This window comes from Takifugu rubripes, chromosome 9 (genome assembly GCF_901000725.2).
Source record: "Takifugu rubripes chromosome 9, fTakRub1.2, whole genome shotgun sequence".
Classification (NCBI taxonomy): Eukaryota; Metazoa; Chordata; class Actinopteri; order Tetraodontiformes; family Tetraodontidae; genus Takifugu; species Takifugu rubripes.
This window is the reverse complement of record NC_042293.1, coordinates 5,844,041-5,862,923: the sequence shown is the minus strand read 5'-3', so window position 1 is coordinate 5,862,923 and position 18,883 is coordinate 5,844,041. Positions and strand designations below refer to the sequence as shown.

General features: G+C 48.4%; 1 protein-coding gene across 13 annotated transcripts in view; it reads left to right on the top strand.

Annotated features, from left to right (window-relative positions):
* The window catches only part of cadps2 (Ca++-dependent secretion activator 2), a 54,821-nt gene that overhangs the window by 16,113 nt on the left and 19,825 nt on the right, over positions 1 to 18,883 (top strand). For all 13 annotated transcript variants that reach the window (XR_003889668.1, XM_029842243.1, XM_029842247.1 and 10 more), the window contains exons 4-14: positions 4,858 to 4,938; positions 5,175 to 5,408; positions 5,555 to 5,676; positions 6,926 to 7,037; positions 7,348 to 7,487; positions 8,316 to 8,382; positions 8,448 to 8,556; positions 8,676 to 8,876; positions 13,202 to 13,338; positions 14,902 to 15,089; positions 17,825 to 17,926. Coding sequence is in view for 12 of the 13 variants with exons in the window: in XM_029842243.1 (XP_029698103.1) it covers positions 4,858 to 4,938; positions 5,175 to 5,408; positions 5,555 to 5,676; positions 6,926 to 7,037; positions 7,348 to 7,487; positions 8,316 to 8,382; positions 8,448 to 8,556; positions 8,676 to 8,876; positions 13,202 to 13,338; positions 14,902 to 15,089; positions 17,825 to 17,926 (1,493 nt within the window). In the remaining variant the exon portion in view is untranslated. The remainder of the gene's footprint in view (positions 1 to 4,857; positions 4,939 to 5,174; positions 5,409 to 5,554; positions 5,677 to 6,925; positions 7,038 to 7,347; positions 7,488 to 8,315; positions 8,383 to 8,447; positions 8,557 to 8,675; positions 8,877 to 13,201; positions 13,339 to 14,901; positions 15,090 to 17,824; positions 17,927 to 18,883) is intronic.

Here is an 18,883-nt window from a genome sequence, read left to right as displayed (position 1 = left end):
AAAACAAAGTCCAAGCCGAGCCGGGTGGGTGGAAGGGGCCTGGAGGAGGGCTAAAATTCTTCCGAGTCGTCTTCCCCTGAGGATGGCCCCTTCTCTTCAGGGAGGACAGTCTCTAAATTGGCGCACCCACCAGCAGTGGGGATCTTGGAGGGCTGGTGAGGGTGATATCGATGGAACTCGCGGATGAGCTGCGCATCCAGGATGTGATGGGCCGGGACCCATGACCTCTCCTCTGGGCCGTATCCCTCCCAGTCCACGAGATACTAGAGACCCCTTCCGCGGCGGTGGGTGCGCAGCAGGCAGCGAACTGTGAAGGCTGGACCCCCATCAATGATCCGTGGAGGTGGTGGCGGCTGACAAGCAGGCATTAATGGACTTTCTCGAACCGGCTTGATCCTGGAGACATGGAAGGTTGGGTGGAGCCGCATGGCACGGGCAGCTTAAGCCTGACAGCCGCAGGGTTGATGACAAATTAAAAATGGCCCGATGACCTTAGGAGCCAGCTTTTTGGACTCCACCCTTAAGGGAAGGTCTCGGGTCGAGAGCCATACCTTCTAGCCCACCAGGTAATTGGGAGCCTGGGAACGATGGCGGTTGGCGGCCGTCGTAACGTCAGCTTGTCGTAGCCTGGGTCCAGGTCTGGCGGCAACGGTGGATAAAGGCCTTGATGGACAGACAGGAAGCTTCCTTCTCCAGGGCAGGGAACAGCGGCACCTGGAAGCCGTAGGCTCACTGGAAGGGAGAAAGTCCAGTGGCGGAGTTGGTTAGGGTGCTGTGGGCATATTCTACCCACAGTTGCTGCTTGGACCAAGTGGAGGGGTGTCTGGACGCCATGCAGCAAAGTGCCGTCTCCATCTCCTGATTCATCCTCTCCGATTGGCCGTTGGATTGGGGATGGAACCCAGAGGACAGGCTTACGGTGGCCCCAATGAGGCTGCAGAACTCCCACCAGAATACGGACGTGAACTGGGGACCCCGATCAGAGACGGAAGGCCGTGGAGCCGAAATATGTGCTGCAGAACTAGTTCAGTCTCCTTGGCCGATGGAAGCTTGGGTAGGGGCGCAAAGTGGGCCATCTTGCTGAAACGGTCTACCACTGTCAGGATAGTGGTGAATCCGCCCAACAGTGGCAGACCGGTAACAAAGTCCAGTGATATATGGGACCAGGGCCGATGTGGCACAGGCAGAGGTTGCAGGTAACCAGCAGAGGCCTGGCAGGAGGATTTGTGCTGGCTACAGATCAGGCAGGCGTTGACAAACTCTCTTGTGTCCTCTAAAGTGGGCCACCAGAACCGTCGTTGCAGGACCTCTTTAGTGCGCTGAATACTTGGGTGACAAGTGAGCCGGGAGCCCATTGCAGGACGTCAGACCCACCGGGACAAACAGGTGGTCAGGAGGATAGGAGCTGGGACCAGGCTGATTCTCCAAGGCAGCTTTTACACGCTCCTCTCAGGGAGCAGGGAGAATGGTGTCCGGGTTAAGGGCAGTGTCTTCTGTTCCCAAGAACTGGCGATAGAGCGTCAGGCTTGACGTTGCGGGAGCCCGGCAGATAGGAGAGGGAAAAGTTGAATCTGGTAAAGAACAAGGACCACCTGGCCTGACGGGAGTTCAGTCTCTTCGCCGAATGGATGTACTCTAGGTTCTTGTGGTCCGTCCAAACCAGGAAGGGCAATTTAGTCCCCTCCAACCAGTGACGCCATTCCTCCAACGCCAGTTTCACCGCCAACAGTTCTCGGTTCCCAATGTCATAATTCCTTTCTGCCGGAGACAGACGTCGGGAGAAGAAGGCACAGGGGTGCATTTTCTGGTCATCAGCAGAGCAGTGAGAGAGAACGGCTCCGACCCCACATCAAAAGCATCCACCTCTACTATGAACTGCCTTTCAGGATCAGGAACCAGGAGAATGGGAGCTGAGGTGAACCGGGGCTTTAGGTTCTGGAATGCCTCCTCAGCAGCCTGGGACCAACGGAAGGGTACTTTGGAGGAGGTGAGAGTAGTGAGTGGAGCGGCCACGGTGCTGTATCCCCGGATGAACCTTCGGTAGAAGTTGGCGAACCCTAGGAACCGTTGCAGCTGTTTCCGGGACTTGGGAATGGGCCAGGAGGTGACGCCAGAGACCTTGGTGGGGTCCATCTCTACGCTACCTTGACTGATGATGTACCCCAGGAAAGAGACGGAGGTAGCATGGAACTCGCACTTCTAGGCTTTAACAGAGAGTTCTCCAGCAGGCGTTTGAGGACGGCCTGGACATGATGCACATGTTTCTCCTTGGACCGGGAGAAGATCAAGTTGTCATCTAGGCAGACAAACACAAACTTGTTGAGCATGTCTCTTAAAATGTCGTTAATGAGCGGCTGAAATACGGCCGGTGCATTAGTAAGGCCGAAAGGCATGACCAGGTACTCATAGTGTCCAGTGGGTGTGTTGAAGGCAGTCTTCCACTCGTCCCCCTCCCGGATCCGGACTAGGTGGTAGGCATTGCGGAGATCCAACTTGGTGAAGACCATGGCCCCCTGAAGATCAAAGGAAACCAACTCTCCCTTAATGTATGGCGCTAGCCCATTGAGGAAGGCATCACACTGGGCTGCTGAGTTCCAGTCACTAAGACGGGCCCGGGTACGGAAGTCAATAGCGTAGTCGGCAATGGGCCGACTCCTCTGCTTCAGGCTCATAAGTCCCCCGGCAGCATCCGGGCCCAGAGAAACAGGTCCAAAAACTTTATGAAGTTCAGCAGAGAAAGCCTGGAAGGAGGAACAGGCCGGCGTGCCCCTCTCCCACTCTGCCGTTCCCCACAGGTGTGCTCTGCCAGTCAGGTGATTGATGGTAAAGGCGACCCTTGCCGCTTCTGAGGCCAAGGTTTAGGGCTGTAGAGCAAATAGGATAGAACAGTTCGTCAGAAACGGATTGCAGCCCTCAGGGTCCCCAGAATAACGCTCTGGGGCTCCCACCTGGGGCTCTGGAGCAGTGCCTGGTGGGAGAGCAGGAACCGGAGGAGGAGGAGCTGGAGCAGGTACAGGAGCGGCCGGTTGTGACACTGAGATGTCAGCTGTTGGACCTGGGTGGCTATTGAAGTTAATGCCTGCTCCAAGGCCGATGCCGTCTGCCGAGCCTCTGCAGCATTGAAGGCTAGCTGGGCCTCGAATTGTTAGAGCCTTCCCTCCACCTGGTCCAAGCAAGACTGAGGTGATGACGAGTGTGCTGGGTCCATGTTTGGCCAGATTGTACTGTGACGGGTGCAATTTGGACCCAAAAGCAGCACTCTGGAAAGCTGGGACCGTTGGTAATGACCAGGAGGAAACAGTCCGTTCTTCAGGCTCAGTCCGTTCTTCAGGCTCAGGGCCCACACAAAGTCTATGGGGTTAAGGCTCGGGGATTGGGTTGAGCAGAGCCAGAAAGCAGAACCGAGGGGGAGGACGAGAACCCTCGGAACTGTACAGTTCCGTTTACAGCGGGCAGGAGTGACAGAAAGGGGCTTACAGGAGATGAGGCCGACGATGCAGCAGAGCAGACTGGGGACGAGCAGCAGGGAAGTTGGGGCCAGGCGGAGAATTCAGGACCAGGTGAGCAGACAGGAACCAGAAACGCTGAAGTCGTGGTCAGGGACGGAAGGCTGGTGAGTTTACCGGGAGACAGGCAGGTTAGAGGCAAACAGGTTTGGCAACAGGAGGTCAGGCAGGTAAGAAGTGCTGGAGAGTCTTGCATGGAAACGCAGAAGAACAATCTGGCAAAGAGTGAGAGTGCAGGGGAGGCTTATAAGCAGGGCTGATTGGGAATCGACTGCAGCTGTGCTTGCAGGTGAGTGGAGTTGAGCTGATGGGGTGGGAGTGGCTGGCAGGTAGAGTGGAGCAGAGGCAGGGAGAGTGGAAAATTACTGAGGCAGAGGGACAGGAGGGAACTGGGGGAATGGAGCTGTGACATAACTACTGCAAACAGATACAATAGGCATCCATCGGTCCACATCCATCTGTCCAACCGTCCATCTGTCCACCATCAGTCTGTCCATTATCCATCTGTCCATTATCTGTCTGTCCACCATCCATCTGGCCACCTGTTCAACATCCATCTATCAATTATCCATCTGTTCATCCATCCATCTGTCTATCATCTGTCTGTCTGTCCATCATCTGTCTGTCCATCATCCATCTATCCATCATCTATGTGTCCAACCAACCATCTTCTACTGCTAGCTGTCGGTTCACTGAAGGGCCGACATCCAGACAGCCAACTCACAATCACACCTGGGGCCAGTTCAGAGCCACCGGTTCACCCCACATGCAAGTCGGTGGACTGTGGATGGAGCCAGAGAGAACACACAAACACACACAGAAAATGAAACTCTACACAGAAACGGGGGATTCGAACATGGAACCTTTTTGCTGTAGGGGTACCTGTAATTCTTTTCCAGCTGTTTAAATCTCAGGTTGTGTGCTGAGCATCGGTTGCCATGGTAACAGTAAATGTAGGTAGTATGCCACGTTGTGTGGCATACTACTGGCTCAATCCTCATTCCTGATCGAGACCTTTAAGGTTGTGGCGTGAGGAGTGAAAGAGGAGCTGAATCCAGGGGCGAGCACAGAAGCATCCACCTCAGCAGGAATTTTCCTCTGTCTGACATTTCGAAGCACCACAGACACTTCTTTACTCCTTCTCCCCCTTCCACACGGTGTCAGCATTGTTGCAGCAGCAGCTGGTGGCCCACATAGAAACTGCAGCCATCAGTTCTTTGAGTCAGATGTAATCATTCATCAATGCTAACTTTGATTTGTACATTTTTTTGCCACCAAGAAAACCAGTCATGGTAGATGGGAAGAAGCAGGACCATGTGACTGATGACATCATTTGTGTTTCCTCTCTCAGTTGGACAGCACAGATGAGCAGGCGGCACAGATTCGCAGAGAGCTTGATGGGCGTCTTCAGCTGGCTGAGAAGATCTCCAGGGTGAGATCCTGGAAGGTTACTGCATTTGCTGACTGCTGACTAGTTGATTGGCTGGATAAAATGGCAGTGATTTTAAGAGTGAATGTCTGTAATTTTACAGACTTATAATCAGTTCATACGGCAACAGCAGAAAATCATCTCATTTACTTGGTGCTGAAGCAAAACAGATTATTGATTTATGCTTCTGGGCATTTGAGATGATTCCAGAAGAACCTGAAAAATTCTAAACTTTCTAGGAGAAGAGATTTCCCAGGTTTGTGTCGGCAGACATGGAGTCTCTGTATGTGGAGGAGTTGCACTCATCCATCAACCTGCTCATGGCCAACCTTGAGAGTCTGCCAGTGGCTAAAGGGGGCCCGGACTTCAAACAGCGGTTGAAGCGCTCCTCACTCAACAACTCCTTCCTGGACATTGGAGAGGAGGGAGAGGTCCTGTCCAAGTCTGATGTCCTTCTGTCCTTCAACCTGGAGGTCAGTAGCTGAGGAAGCATCCATTATCATCACTGGAGTCCAGTCAGGAGGTCACAGATGGGTTCTTCACTGTGTCCTGCAAAAACTTTGCTTTGTTGAGTCTCTTTTTACCATCGTTGGAGTTAAAGTGAGATTTTCTTTTCCAGATTGTGATTGTGGAAGTTCAGGGTCTGAATTCTTTGGCCCCAAACCGGGTTGTTTACTGCACCATGGAGGTGGAGGGAGGAGAGAAACTGCAGACGGACCAGGCAGAAGCCTCCAGACCTCAGTCAGTTCCTCATCTTCATCACCTCAGCATGTTTGTAGGCAGAATAACATTAATCTGGTTATGATTCACCGTAAAACAACAAACAGCACAAACCCAAGCCTCCTGTGGTCCTCATTATAGACCAGAATTCCGGTTGCTGATCGTCTAAATGTTCCCACCACGGTGAAGCAGCTAGAGAACTCAGCAGGTGGTAGAAATCAAACTAGGTCTCTTCAGAGTGCAGATAGAGGAATTCAGTTTTGTTCCTTTAGTTCATGACCTGAGGTGGAGTTTGGCGATAGCAGGGGGTCCTCGAGGTAATGAGGCTGCCCTTTCACGGCCCCCTGCTGTTAGTTAAGGAGATTTTTATCCCAGCCAGGCGGGGCCCCAAGCTTCCCTCTATTTCTATCCAACAACTCTGTGATGTCATCATCTCTTCCTTTAACTTTTTATTAAAACCTTAATATTCTTTTATTCAGCACCTGAGATTACAGATGACCAGATCTTCATACAGTGCTGCAGTGCTAAGGTTGCTGTTGTCAGCACTTAAAGTGAGAAAATAAATGCTGTTACTCCTCTTATTCAGAGGAATGTCTCAAAGGCATTTCTGAGTGTTTGTGCCCTGGAATACTGGCCCCATAGTGGTCTGTAGTGATCTGGCCATTCCTCCCTGTGAGGGACTTTAATGTTGTTGACGTCGATGCCAACAGGCAGACAGGCTACTGCCAGTGGGCTACTCTTTACGTGCATTTAGAAACATTAATATCTGACTGTCCATCGTTGTCTTCACTATGGCCCAGCTTCTCTTTGTTCTCTTTGGAGCTGCGACAACATTCTGATTACTATCTGACCCAAGGCGTGAAATTCTAACACATATTTCAGTTTTTTCTCAAGTTAATCTGACCTTCATCTTTGGCCAGATTTTTTCTTCTTCATGTCCTTTAGAGCAGGCTCTGTGAGACTTCATTATGCATAGACAGGCACATGGCGTGCACCATTTGACACAGATTAATGTTGCATACTTGTGGGAGTAGAACTATCGCTAACCCCTTAGAGAAAAACACAAGAGGATGGGCTGCAATGAGCTCCAGAGAAGTCCCATTAGTCCTGATACACCATAAATAGTCCCAGTAGGCCGTTGAAAGTCCCAGTTTGCCAGAAAAAGTCCCGGTAGGCCATTAAAAGTCCCTGTAGGTCCTCTTGGCCCACTGTTGTCCTTTGTTTTCAGAGTGAAAATGTTTTTGAACATTGTGATTGAGGTGTTTTTCAGGTGGGGGACTCAGGGTGACTTCACCACGACTCACCCACTGCCATCTGTCAAAGTAAAGCTCTTCACTGAGAGCACCGGGGTCCTGGCTCTGGAGGACAAGGAACTTGGCCGGGTGAGCCCACCTCCACAGAAGCACACACACATCCCAGTCAGCAGTGTTAGTGTCCGTAGCACAGTTACCGTGTAGCAAGCAGGAGAGCTTGTGTTCACCTGATGCCTGCTGCTGGCACCACGTTCACCCACCAGAACATAGACGTTCTCTGATGGTGTGAACAGAAGATGGATATTGGTTTCTGTTAATGTGTTTTTATTCCTAATGTTGTTCATTTTTAAAAGATCTGGATTTTCATCATTTTTGACTTGTTTGAACACGATTGAGTCGACACAACGGCAGAGTTCTAACCCATTCTGCACTCCCTCAGGTGGTCCTTAATCCAACCACAAACGGGCCAAAGCAGGCCGAGTTCCACAACATGGTGATTCCCAAGAACAGCCAGGACACAGACTTGAAGATCAAGCTGGCGGTCTGCATGGACAAACCCCCCAACATGAAACACAGCGGGTGAGTCGGTCATATGATCCAAGCAGGTTCTGGATCCTTCTAGACGTTCTGAGGGGCCCATTCATCCACTCATCCATGATGAAGAAGCTTTGATCTTTCCACTGCTGATGGAAGAATGAACAAACATTTCAGTCATTTCAGTAACTTCAAAAACTATGAAGCTTCAATTTCAATCAGTCAATTCAAGATTCAAGATTCAAGATGTACTTTATTCATCCCCGTAGGGAAATTCAATTGTAGTAGCAGCCTAACGTGGATTAATATAACTGTAGACTAGGTTTTGTATTTACAAAGTATAGAAACAGAATAAATAAATACAAATAAGATTAGAACGTTATAAGCATATATACAGCATATATTATAAGCATATATATATATAATATATACATATTATAATATATACATCTAAATCTAATTTATGAAACATTTTTCAAACATCAAAGTCAGTTTGTCTTTAGTCAAACAGCGAAAGTAAACAATTCAAAGCTAATGTGTGTAATTCTGAAAATGGTCAGCAGAGGTCAGTGTCCGACTTCCATAGGAATCAGAGTCGGATCAAAGGAATTTGATCTGTTCGTAATTGGTGCGTAACAACAAAATAACACACCAAAAAACCCGTAATAACCTCAGTAATAGCGCAGTATTAACCTCATCTGCTTCATTCCTTCATTTTCCAACTCTATGAAGTATATGACAATTAATTAATTTGGCTTCAAAAATGTATTTAAAAATATATCTTTAGTCTTATCCTAAATAATTGTGAATATGAGCATAAATGATGATGAAGGTGAGGATGATGAAGGTTTTGTGTGTGTGTGTGTTTTGCAGACACTTGTTTGCTCTTGGTCAGAGAGTCTGGAAACGCTGGAAGAGACGATACTTTGTCCTCGTTCAGGTGAAAACATCATTGATTGATTCTACAGAGTGACAGATTGTGTCAATAATCAAATTTTCTGTCAGGTAAGTCAGTATACCTTCGCCATGTGCAGCTACAGACAGAAAAAGGCAGAACCTCAGGAGTTAATGCAGATGGAGGGGTACACAGTGGACTACTGCAACCCACAAACGGGTACAGAGACACTGAGACATACACAAACTAAGACTCACACACACACACTTAAACACACAGGATTTTGTAAGGGGTAAATGTGGTTGTGACATCACTTCCTGGTCCTCCTCCTTTGTCAGGCCTGAAGGGCGGCCGGGTGTTCTTCAACGCCGTGCGAGAGGGTGATCTGGTGACATTCGCCTGTGATGATGAACAGGACCGCATGATGTGGGTTCAGGCCATGTACCGGGCCACAGGACAGTCTCACAAACCAGTTCCACCACTACAGAACAGAATGTCCAACCGCAGCGGAGGATCCCTGAACCCAGCACCCCCCATGAGTATGTTCACATTTATTCTTTGAGAAGCAGCCAAGGTCTACCCCCTGGTGGAAAGTGGAACAGTCTCCAACGTCCTCAGAGAAAAACGCTCCTGATTTATCAAAAGATAGAAGGTGTTGAAAGCAGTCATGTTGTGTCTCTTGTGGCTCTAGAGGCCACTAGAGGCTAATAGCAGGATTAAAATAAGCCCCGCCTACTCCATTGCTTGCAATTGACCTCTTCCTAAGTCCCGCCCAAAAGGCTCTCAGAAAACAGAAACACATTGGGAACTTCTATGTTGTCTTGGTTTCAGAGACAGAATAAGTGAGTGCAGAGAGCCTTTAAACTGCAGCTGAGCACACACTTAGATCATATATGACATAAAGAATCTGGCTATTTCATGTGAGGTTACTAACATTGTTAGGATCATAGCATTTGACATATTTAAGGTGTCATAGGACTTAAAGGAAATAAATGTAATCTCTCTTTGTGGTACAAGAACAGTGCTGATGGGAAAGGAAGCAGCTGCACCTTCTGACCTGGGACCAGCAAACTTTGGTCATGGGAGATTAAGTCATGCGTGTCTTCCTGTGGATGTCAGGGAGACTTTACATAGAAACTGGTTCATCTCTCCTGTCTGGCGCTCTCTCTGCTTCTTTGTTCTACCTTCACCTATAACTGCAGCCTTCCTGTTCTCCTTCAATCACAAATCATTTCATTTATTAGCTGTCGGACCGTTGTCACATGTAGCGCATCATGCTGGGCACTGATGGTGCCATCTCATCCTCACTGCCACTGCGCTCTTTAGCTTTTAATGGAACAGACTGACACACTAATGGTGAGAGGTGATGACACGCTGGGCACGAGGAAGTGGAAATGTCCCTGAAATAGCTCTTAACTGGGTGCTAAGTGTTTGTGTCTCTGTGTGTATGTGTCTGTGTATGTATTGCTGTGTGTATGTGTCTGTGAGTGTGCGAGTGTGCATATGCGTGTGTCGGTGTGAGTGTGTGTCTGTCTGTGTGTGTGTGTGTGAGAGAGTGTGTGAATGTGTGTCTGTGTCAGTGTATGTGTCCATGTGTTTGTGTGAATGTGTGCATATATGCGTCTGTGTGTGCGTGTGTGTGTAGATGTGTGAGAGTGAATGTCTGTCTGTGTTTATGTGTCTGTGTGAGTGGGTGTGTATCCGTGTGTCCATGAGTGTGTGTGAATGTATGTCTGTGTTTATACGTGTCTGTATGAGTGTGCGTGTATGCGTCTGTGTGAGTGTGTGTGTTTGTATGGCTGTGTGTGTGTGTGTGTGTGTGTGTGTGTGTGGTGCTCCTTCAGCACCGACACCACTGCGCCAGAACATTTGCGTCAGAACGTGTGTCCAATCATTCTCTAACCAGTCAGTCAGTTTTCAATGTACAGGCAGCGGCGTGTCGGCCAACTTTATTTGTGTCACTTCCTGTCTGTGGGTCACTTGACCGTGCTGAAGGTCTGATGGATCGTGACCTGGGGATTCAGAACGAGTCTGTTTCCTGTATTGATCCACCTTGATTGATCATGCCAGCTGTGTGAGGAGGCAGCTGGTCGGTCCTCTGCTTCGCTTAACTTTCTGCAGATTCCTGCCACCCTCTAAAACCACAGCTGCATTTCCCAAACTTCTCCCCCAGTTGGGCTGGAGCAACAAGAAGCCGCTCAGTCAGACGCTCACCGCCGCACTTGTCTGTCTGAATGTTCATCTACATGTGTGTTTAACGTGCGTACACTGTCACGCTTCAACACACACATCACGTCACATCGCTCAGCTCAGTGCACCTGAAACTGAAACACTTCTCCTCCTGCTGCACATCAATAACCTGCCGCCACCGCTTCTGCCTCTCAGAGCGGCACGTCACATAGATGTGACTGTTGCCACGACGATACTGACAGGGTAGATATGAAGACATCAAAGATGGGAATTTGCCCCCTCCCCCCCACCACACACACACACACACACACACACACACACACACACACAATGTTGTAGCCGGGCATGGTGTGGTTAGCGTGCTCGCTCCATCTCCGTGTGGTTGTTACTGGTTGTTTTGGTGTCTTTTGCTCAAGGTTCCGGCTGCTCTTCAGCCCCAGACTTTTGTCAAGGTGTTTAAACACAGCCAATGGCAACAGTCTTGGTGCGACTGCACCTCAGGGCGGCGTTTGATACCGTCGGTCACAACATATTACTTTAGGGAGTTTGGGAGCTTCCCAAACGGGGACTAGTTTTTTGTCTACAGGTAACTTGAGAGCAGAGCAGCATTCTTGGGCATGTTGGAGGGTCTGGAACCATCTGATCTCACCTGAGCTGTGCTGGTTCTCAAGTCTAGAAGAAGATCCGGTTCCAGGCATTAGTGACACTGTTTCTCTGGCGCATTGGAAGAGTTTTTGATGAGAGGGAACAGGCCAGACCATCTGTGGACATCCGTCCCTGTTTTCATTCACACGCAGCCCCTCCCCCAACACCCCCGCCCCCAGATAATAGCTGAAAGTTGGTCTTGACACAAATCAGCATCTGTCCTCCAGCGCGTGTAGTCCAATCAATACTCCCCCTCCGCCCCTCTTTTCTTGTTATGGGCATTAATCTATATTTCTTTGTCTCGTTTTTCTTTAGAGTCGCCTCCTTCACTTCTTTTTTCCAAATTACATTAAGGACAATCGGTGTTTTGGAGCTAATGAATGTAAAATGACCTACATCGGAATGAGACAGCGGGGAAAGCAGGCCACAGGAGCCAAAGGGCAGCCGGAGTCAGAAGAAAGGAGGGAAAGAAAAGGAGCGCTGCATCGATCGGAAGTTGATTGTGAAGATTTCACTTTTGCTGTGTTTTTTTTCTTGTTGACAAAAGCAGAGTGTTGGTGGGGGTGGGGAACAAAACTTTCAAAGTCCTCGCAGGCTTCTCTGGGTCCAAACGAAAATGGCAGCGTGGATAAAAACGCTAATGCTGGTCTGAGACGCAAGGCCGGGGGCGCCGCAGCACTGCATTCTCGGGCGAGCTTTGGTCTTTTGTGGGCCATGCGTCCCACTCAGAACCTTCCCATTACAGACTGTGCCCCCCCAGATGAAGGCAGAATAGAAAGTGTTAGGCTTTTGATTTGGTGGAACCATTAACAGGATGCCTGAAAGGACTGTAAATGAACCAGTGTTTGCTCAGGCCTGGTCGCTGTGCTGCCACCGCCACCTCTGTATTGCTGGCTTTTACTTCAGCCTTTATTCTTCTGCCCCTGACCCGAAATGGTACATGTTGACTAATTTATCTTTTTACTTTTGAAACGCTCACATGTCTTAAACGCTTGCAAGACTGTTAGCCAAGGCTAGCCTAGCTTAGCATGTCCTTCATTCTGGTTGTTTTTGATTGTATCTAGTTTTTCTCCATTAAATCTTAGTCTGATGCAATAATTTTTGTTATATTTTTGATATTTTTGCTGGTCATGCAATTAAAAGGTGAATGAATGATTTAATTAGAAAACTACAATTTTTTCTCTGCCCAACGTTTTAAAGCTCTGTTATTTCTACCTCTGGCAAAGGTTTATCTGTGCTAGCTTATGTTGGTTACTGGTAGCTTCAATTCATTTCACATGTGCTGCACATGGTTGTGTTCCTGTAATTATCCTTTGTTTATCATCTCACTTATTCCACTATTATCTTTGATAAATGTCAGATGCAGCAACAGTTGACAACATATATAAGTTATGTTAGACATTAGCCATCAAATGAAGGTCGTTCTAACATATTTAGTTGGTTCCAAATGTATGTTTCAGTTTTGTCTGACAATTTTAACAATAAAACAAAAAAAGGCAGCTGTAATTTAAAGGGCCGAATCTTGCTGCCATGTAGGTCACAGTGGGTGGTGGCGGGGCTTCAGGAGGTCTCTTCTGGGAGTTGAAGTTTCTCTCCAAATTGCCTGCAGTCATTTCCTCGCCTGTCAGCCATGTTGGCTAAATGTTTTGAGTCAGCTGAGAGCGCCGCAGAGCCTCACAGAGCATTCGTAGCCAAGCGAGGTGGGAAGTATTAGATGCCATGTTAATGCCAACTCACATGAGGAGGCGAGTTTGCACACTAATGTATTCCAGTATGGGTTATTGGTTTTACTTCTGCCCATCACACTGGCTGTTTTGATGCAGCTGTGACACTAAGCTTGCTCCACATGTATGGCAGTAGTGATGCTCTGCACAACAGGGACCATCCTGCCATGGTTGGAGCAAAAACATTGCTCTATTTTGATTCTCTTTTGTTACATATGAGTGAAACTCTCATTTCCCAGCATGCCTCTAAAGTGGATGATTATGTAATCCAGGAAGTCTGAGAGCTTCTGCCTTCATCTGTGCAGGTGTGGACCTCTCGCAGCATCAGGGCGTTGAAGAGCTGATGTCAGCGGCGCCGTCCCACTTCGACCACGCCACTCTCTTCGCAGCTTTACAGCGATACACCCTGAAACATCGCATGAACGACTCCTTCTCCTGCTTGGTGGGTCCACTGATCCTCTCCTCGCCTCGCCTCTCCTCGCCTCGCCTCGCCTCGCCTCGATTTATGAGATCAAAATAGATCTCTAGTTATAATAATTATCATCACAGAAACATAATTAATGTGTGGGTGTGTGTGTGACATTGTAAGACAGTGTAAAGAACCCTCTGACCATCAGGATCATGAGAACATTTGGAGAAAAAGAGTCATCAGCCAGGAAAATTCTGGAGGGAAACGCTGAGTGATTGACAGATCCCATCTACGCTCCTCTCGGGGTCATGGACGCGTCGGCATGCAGCCGAGGCTGATGAAGCTGACGAGACAGTCGGCTCGTTAGCAGCTAATTGAGCGGTCAACGCCAAGACTGGAGTTTGCCATCTGTTTGTCACTGAGGAACATCTTGTTGCTTCTCTGTCGCCGTCAAGCCCCCCTCCTCTCGCTGTGTGTTGTGATATTATTAGCCTGCAATCACAGATGGACACAAAGATGAAGATGAGAAAAAACCAAACTGATGAGTGAGGGAGGAGGAGATGGAGGAGGCACTAAAAGACGTGCAGAAGAAAAATCTGTCATCTCCAGAAAACCTCAACGGCAAACAGAAGTTTGGCCAGCATCCACGGAAAATAAAGAAACCGCTGTCCTCAGACCACCTTTGAAGTACGCCACTCATTTTCCAGAGAGAAATCATCATCATCTGGGCAATCACCTAACCCCAAACACCACCACCACCACCTGCATATCCAAGGTTCTCAACAGTGGCCTGGACCCCTTCCCCGGCAGGTCTGGACCTGCCGCGTGCTGCTAAAGTTCCAGTCCACTGTCCCACCTCTGAAGGTCCAGAACCACCTGCTCTCCTGCTCGAATGAGAACCAGAAGAGCTTCTAGGACCACTAGACCTCCATTAAAATAATACTTGACAGGAGATTTCATCTGAAACATTCTGATGCTTCTTTACCTGTGTGTGTGAGTGTGTGTATGTGTGAATGTGTATCTGTCTGTGTGTGCGCGTATCTGTGTGTATATGTCTGTGTACTGTTGGTGGAGGTGTTAATTTGTGTGTGTGCCTCTGGCAGGAGTCTTAATTAGCTCTGCAGTTTGGTGGCTAATTTAACGATGTCATGCAGTCTGACTGAGCTAATTAGCATAAGGAGGTTTTAGTGGCTCCACAGTTTTTAAAGTGCTCTAAAAGTCTTTTCTGACAAGGTTGTGCTCGTGCACATTCATGTGCAGGTTCAGGAGGGAGGCATGTGGGTGGAGGTCATCAGCTCTCAGTGTGTGTGGTCACAAGCCAAAAATGCAGCAGTTCCAGCAGAATGACCTGTTGAAGGTGTGGCCCATCTGCTCACCCATCACGGTTCCTCTGGAGGAGGACATGGCAGCAGATATTTCTGTCTCAGACTGGTATTAAGTTTGTGGTGACATAGGTTCACCTGTCGAGCATGATCAACGAGGGGAAATCTGAGGATGTGAGGTGCTCACATCCGTCTGGAGCCATCCAAAGCTCACAGAGGCTCTGCACGCTTGCCTGTTACGGTCCAGTAGATCATCTGCGTGTTGTGTCTGCAGGGTTGGTTCAGTCCAGGTCAGGTGTTCGTCCTGGATGAGTACTGCGCTCGTTACGGCGTCCGCGGTTGCCATCGCCACCTGAGCTACCTGACTGATCTGATGGATTATTCAGAGAACAACGCTCTGATCGACCCCACGCTGCTCCACTACAGCTACGCCTTTTGTGCCTCGCACGTCCACGGGAACAGGTAAAATCTCCTGGTCACATGTCAATAGTGCAATTACTGATTCCAGACCTCTAAACATGTACATTTAAAGTTCGAGGTGCTTGTTCACTTCTCAAGTGTAACTTTAGCGCCGCTGACCTATGAGCTGACGTGTTCCCCTGCAGGTGAGTTAAGGTGCCACCTGCTGTGTTACCTGGTGACTTTCTTCACCTGTGATTGTTGACACAACTGCGGTGTTTGTGACTGAGATGCAGAAACTCTTTCATTTGTCTTTTTTCATGCTAGCGTTACCTTGAACACAGAGAAAGAGATGTAAATCTTTCCACGATAGCTCTCGGTCTTCTGTATTCACAGATACAATGCTTTGCCAGTGTTGACAACCATGGTCTCTTCAGGCCATCACCGATTAGCTACTGTAACATACAGCTACAGATTTAGCTCTTCACTTGACAGTTGTACTTCCTGTCTTTGTACCCTTATCTGGGCGATTAGCTAATCTAACACCCACTAACCTCACCACATAAACTGCCTTCCTGAGAGAGGCTGCATGGAGGAAAAGATGAAATAAATATTAAAAGCATGAAAAAAGATTGGAAGTTTTCTAAAATAAAAAAACCCAGAAAAACGCCAGACTGAATGGTGCTTTTTTGCAAGCAGCTAATTCTGTTAGTCACCCCGTTACAACAGTTGTTTTTTGGGGGGTGTGATGCTGCTCTGAAGTCCAGAATTGTGTCTACTCACACTACTCACACTGGTGCCTTAGACCGTGAGGAAAGAGGCAAAGCTCCACATGCAGGTTAGGGCCAGGCAGGGAGGGGTTACAGTGAAGGTGACGTGACGCTTTTCAGAATGAAATAATCAGGAAAGCCGCTGTGAAAATGTTGTTTGTGGCCATTCCTGCGGTCAATGAACCTTAAGAGATTGTTGTCGTTGCCGATCACACCTAAGCAGGTGATGGAGATGACGACCGAGTCTTGGTCCTGATCGAGGTTAAAGGAGCGTTAGTGAAGCTGCCGAAAACTCGCCTCCTTCTCGCCTGTCACCTCAGATTTTCCCATCACTGAGTTTTGGACGCCACGGCAACACATGATGTGACAGGAGCTTTTATCAGCACCTCTACCCCCATCTGTTCAGGATGTGGCACAGGGTAACCTGCCACTCAGCTCCATTTCCTGTCCACCCCCCACCCCTCCCTCACCAACGCCACATTGAGTTCAGTCGTCAGAAGCAAGTAGCTGCGGGGTTTGTTGGCACTGATAGTTTCCACGTGTGGCCCCCCTCCCCCAGCCCCTAGCAGCCCTAGCTCCAACTCGTTTGCTTCATTTAGCAGCAACAATGTGTCTGAACCCCGACAATCTGTCACATCACTTCCCACTCGGTGTGGGAGTCCAGGCAGAAACACGTGACTGGTTTTAATGGTGACGAATGACTGAAAGTAAGGGCCACTGTGTCATTCAGGCTTCTTGGGCTCTGCTGTGCTCTGTCACACTCTGCTATGCTCTGCAGGCTCTACATTGCTCTGCGGGCTTTGCCGACCCTGCAGACTTTCCTGGCTCTGCCACACTTTGCAGTCTCTGCTGTGCTCTGCAGATTCTACTCTTCTCTATGAGCTCTGCTGTGCTCTGCGGGCTCTCTTGTTATCGGGGGGAAGCTCAAGTTGTGTTTCCCAGAAGATAGAGCCACCTAATCTTGATTCATTTGATCAAAGCAAAGAATTTTAACCCTGAGAAGTTTTAAAGGACGATAAAATATGAAACTGACATTTATGAAATTAAATCCAGTTTTGGTGATAAATAAACAGACCATTCCTAAAGTATAATAATGTTGTTCTCCTTTTAAGCTCATTGCTTCCATGTTATTTTTTTTATTACGAACAAGTAAACCGGTTTGGTTTTAATGGAACATTTGTTTCTTCCTTCATCCTTTTGTTTGGCTGTATTTTTCTGCAACAATGACTTATGGTGTTGTATTTGTGATTGATTTTTACCGCTGTGCGATCTCGCGCGCTGAGCTCACGGCGGTCAGGGGCTCATTCACATAGAGGCTCCTCGCTTCCTCCCTGCAGCGAGCACAGAGCTGTTTGGAGAGGCCGCGTTTTCTCTTTCAGCTGCTCAGAGTCAAGGCTGGTCGCTCCGCTAACTGATTGCATTTTTTCCTTTTTTAGCGAACTGCCTGTTCAGACAAAGACGGCAGCGAATGAAAGCTTTACAAACATTAATGAAGCGCTCAACTCGCAGGTTTTTTCTGCCGAGTCTTTGTGGACATCGTCCTGCGACTGCCTTGTTGTGGAGGAGGAAGGGGAGCCTGAAGATCTCTCGTGTTTGATTGGTTGACTCTGAGGTCATGAAGGGTTCTTTTCCTTTATGCGTTAGTTTAGTGAAAACCAAATGATTTTATTTATTCTCTGTGGAAAATAAAAGCAGCTGTTTGACTTGTTCCTCTTTTGTCTTTAAGGCTTTGAAACCTTCGTCTGCACAGATTTCAGAATGATTTTAGTCAGGTTTTACCAGTGAGTCAATGAGCAACTTCCTGTAATGAACAGGAAGTTGACAATATTTAATATTGAAACTTTACAACTTTGCAAAGCCTTATTGTTTGTCTGTTGGAACAAAAGCAACTCAGTTTGTGTGAGGTGAAATCTTCTCTGTAGGACTGTGAGGAGGAACCCAGGCTTTAAGCATAGGCTCATGTTGTGACCGATTTCATTACCATTCGTCATGTCATCTGTGACTTTGACCTTGTGTTTGTCTGTCCAGGCCTGATGGGATGGGAACGGTCACGGTGAAGGAAAAGGAGAGGTTCCAAGCTGTCAGGAGTCGACTGATGGCACTGCTGGAGAATCACATCACATACTTTAGGTAAGAAGCTGCTCAGGAAGCAGCAGCAGCCTTCAAGCTTCAGAGCAGCTTCTGATTTCATCACATCCTGTTTGATGATGTCAAACATCCCAATGCACAAACATGGTGGCTTTCACCGACCACAGCCTGACTTTGCTTTAGCTTCAGTGCTAATGAGCTCTGAAGAATACTGAGGGTGAGACTAGCTAAGGGTGAGACTGGCTGAGAGTCAGACCAGGTGAGGATGAGACTAGGTGAGGATGAGGCTAGCTGAGGGTGAGGCCAATTGAGGGTGAGGCCAGGTTAGGATGGGACTAGATGAGGGTGAGTTTAGCTGAGAGTGAGACCAGCTCACAGTGAGGCCAGCTGAAGATAAGACCAGCCAAGGGTGAGACTAGCTGAAGGTGAGACTAACTGAGGGTGAGATCAGCTGAGGGTAAGGCCAGCAGAGGCTGAGACAAGGTGAGGGTGAGACAAGGTGAGGGCACCTCCTGCTGGAGGTGCTTCGGAATGGCTCTTCCTGGTGTTTGGCTCCTCCTCCAGCTGCTCCAGCGTGTGAAAGCTTTGTGAGCGGGCGTGAAAGCAGCAGCCCACAGACCTTGAGCCACACTCATGTGAATACATTGTGTTCCGTTAAGGGTCCTGAGGACCGGGAATATTTAAAGCCTCCGTGCTTTTGAGGGGAGCTTCCATCTGGTCCTGGAGGAAGAGGAGGGGGGATTCATTACTCACCCCCTCAAGGAGATGTTAATGTGGGAAAACAATGGCCACTGCAATACTCTGATTACACTAATCCAGCCCCAAACAAGAACCAGGTTCCAGATTAAAGCTGTTAAAGCAGATCAAGGTTCTCCTTAGGTGGTTCTCTACTCTGCTGAGGGACTATTGTTTCACAGGAAGGAGCACATCTCAGACAACAGGACTGCTCCTCAGATTATCCTGTAATTACTGCCCTCATTTAGGTGTCACATGTCCATT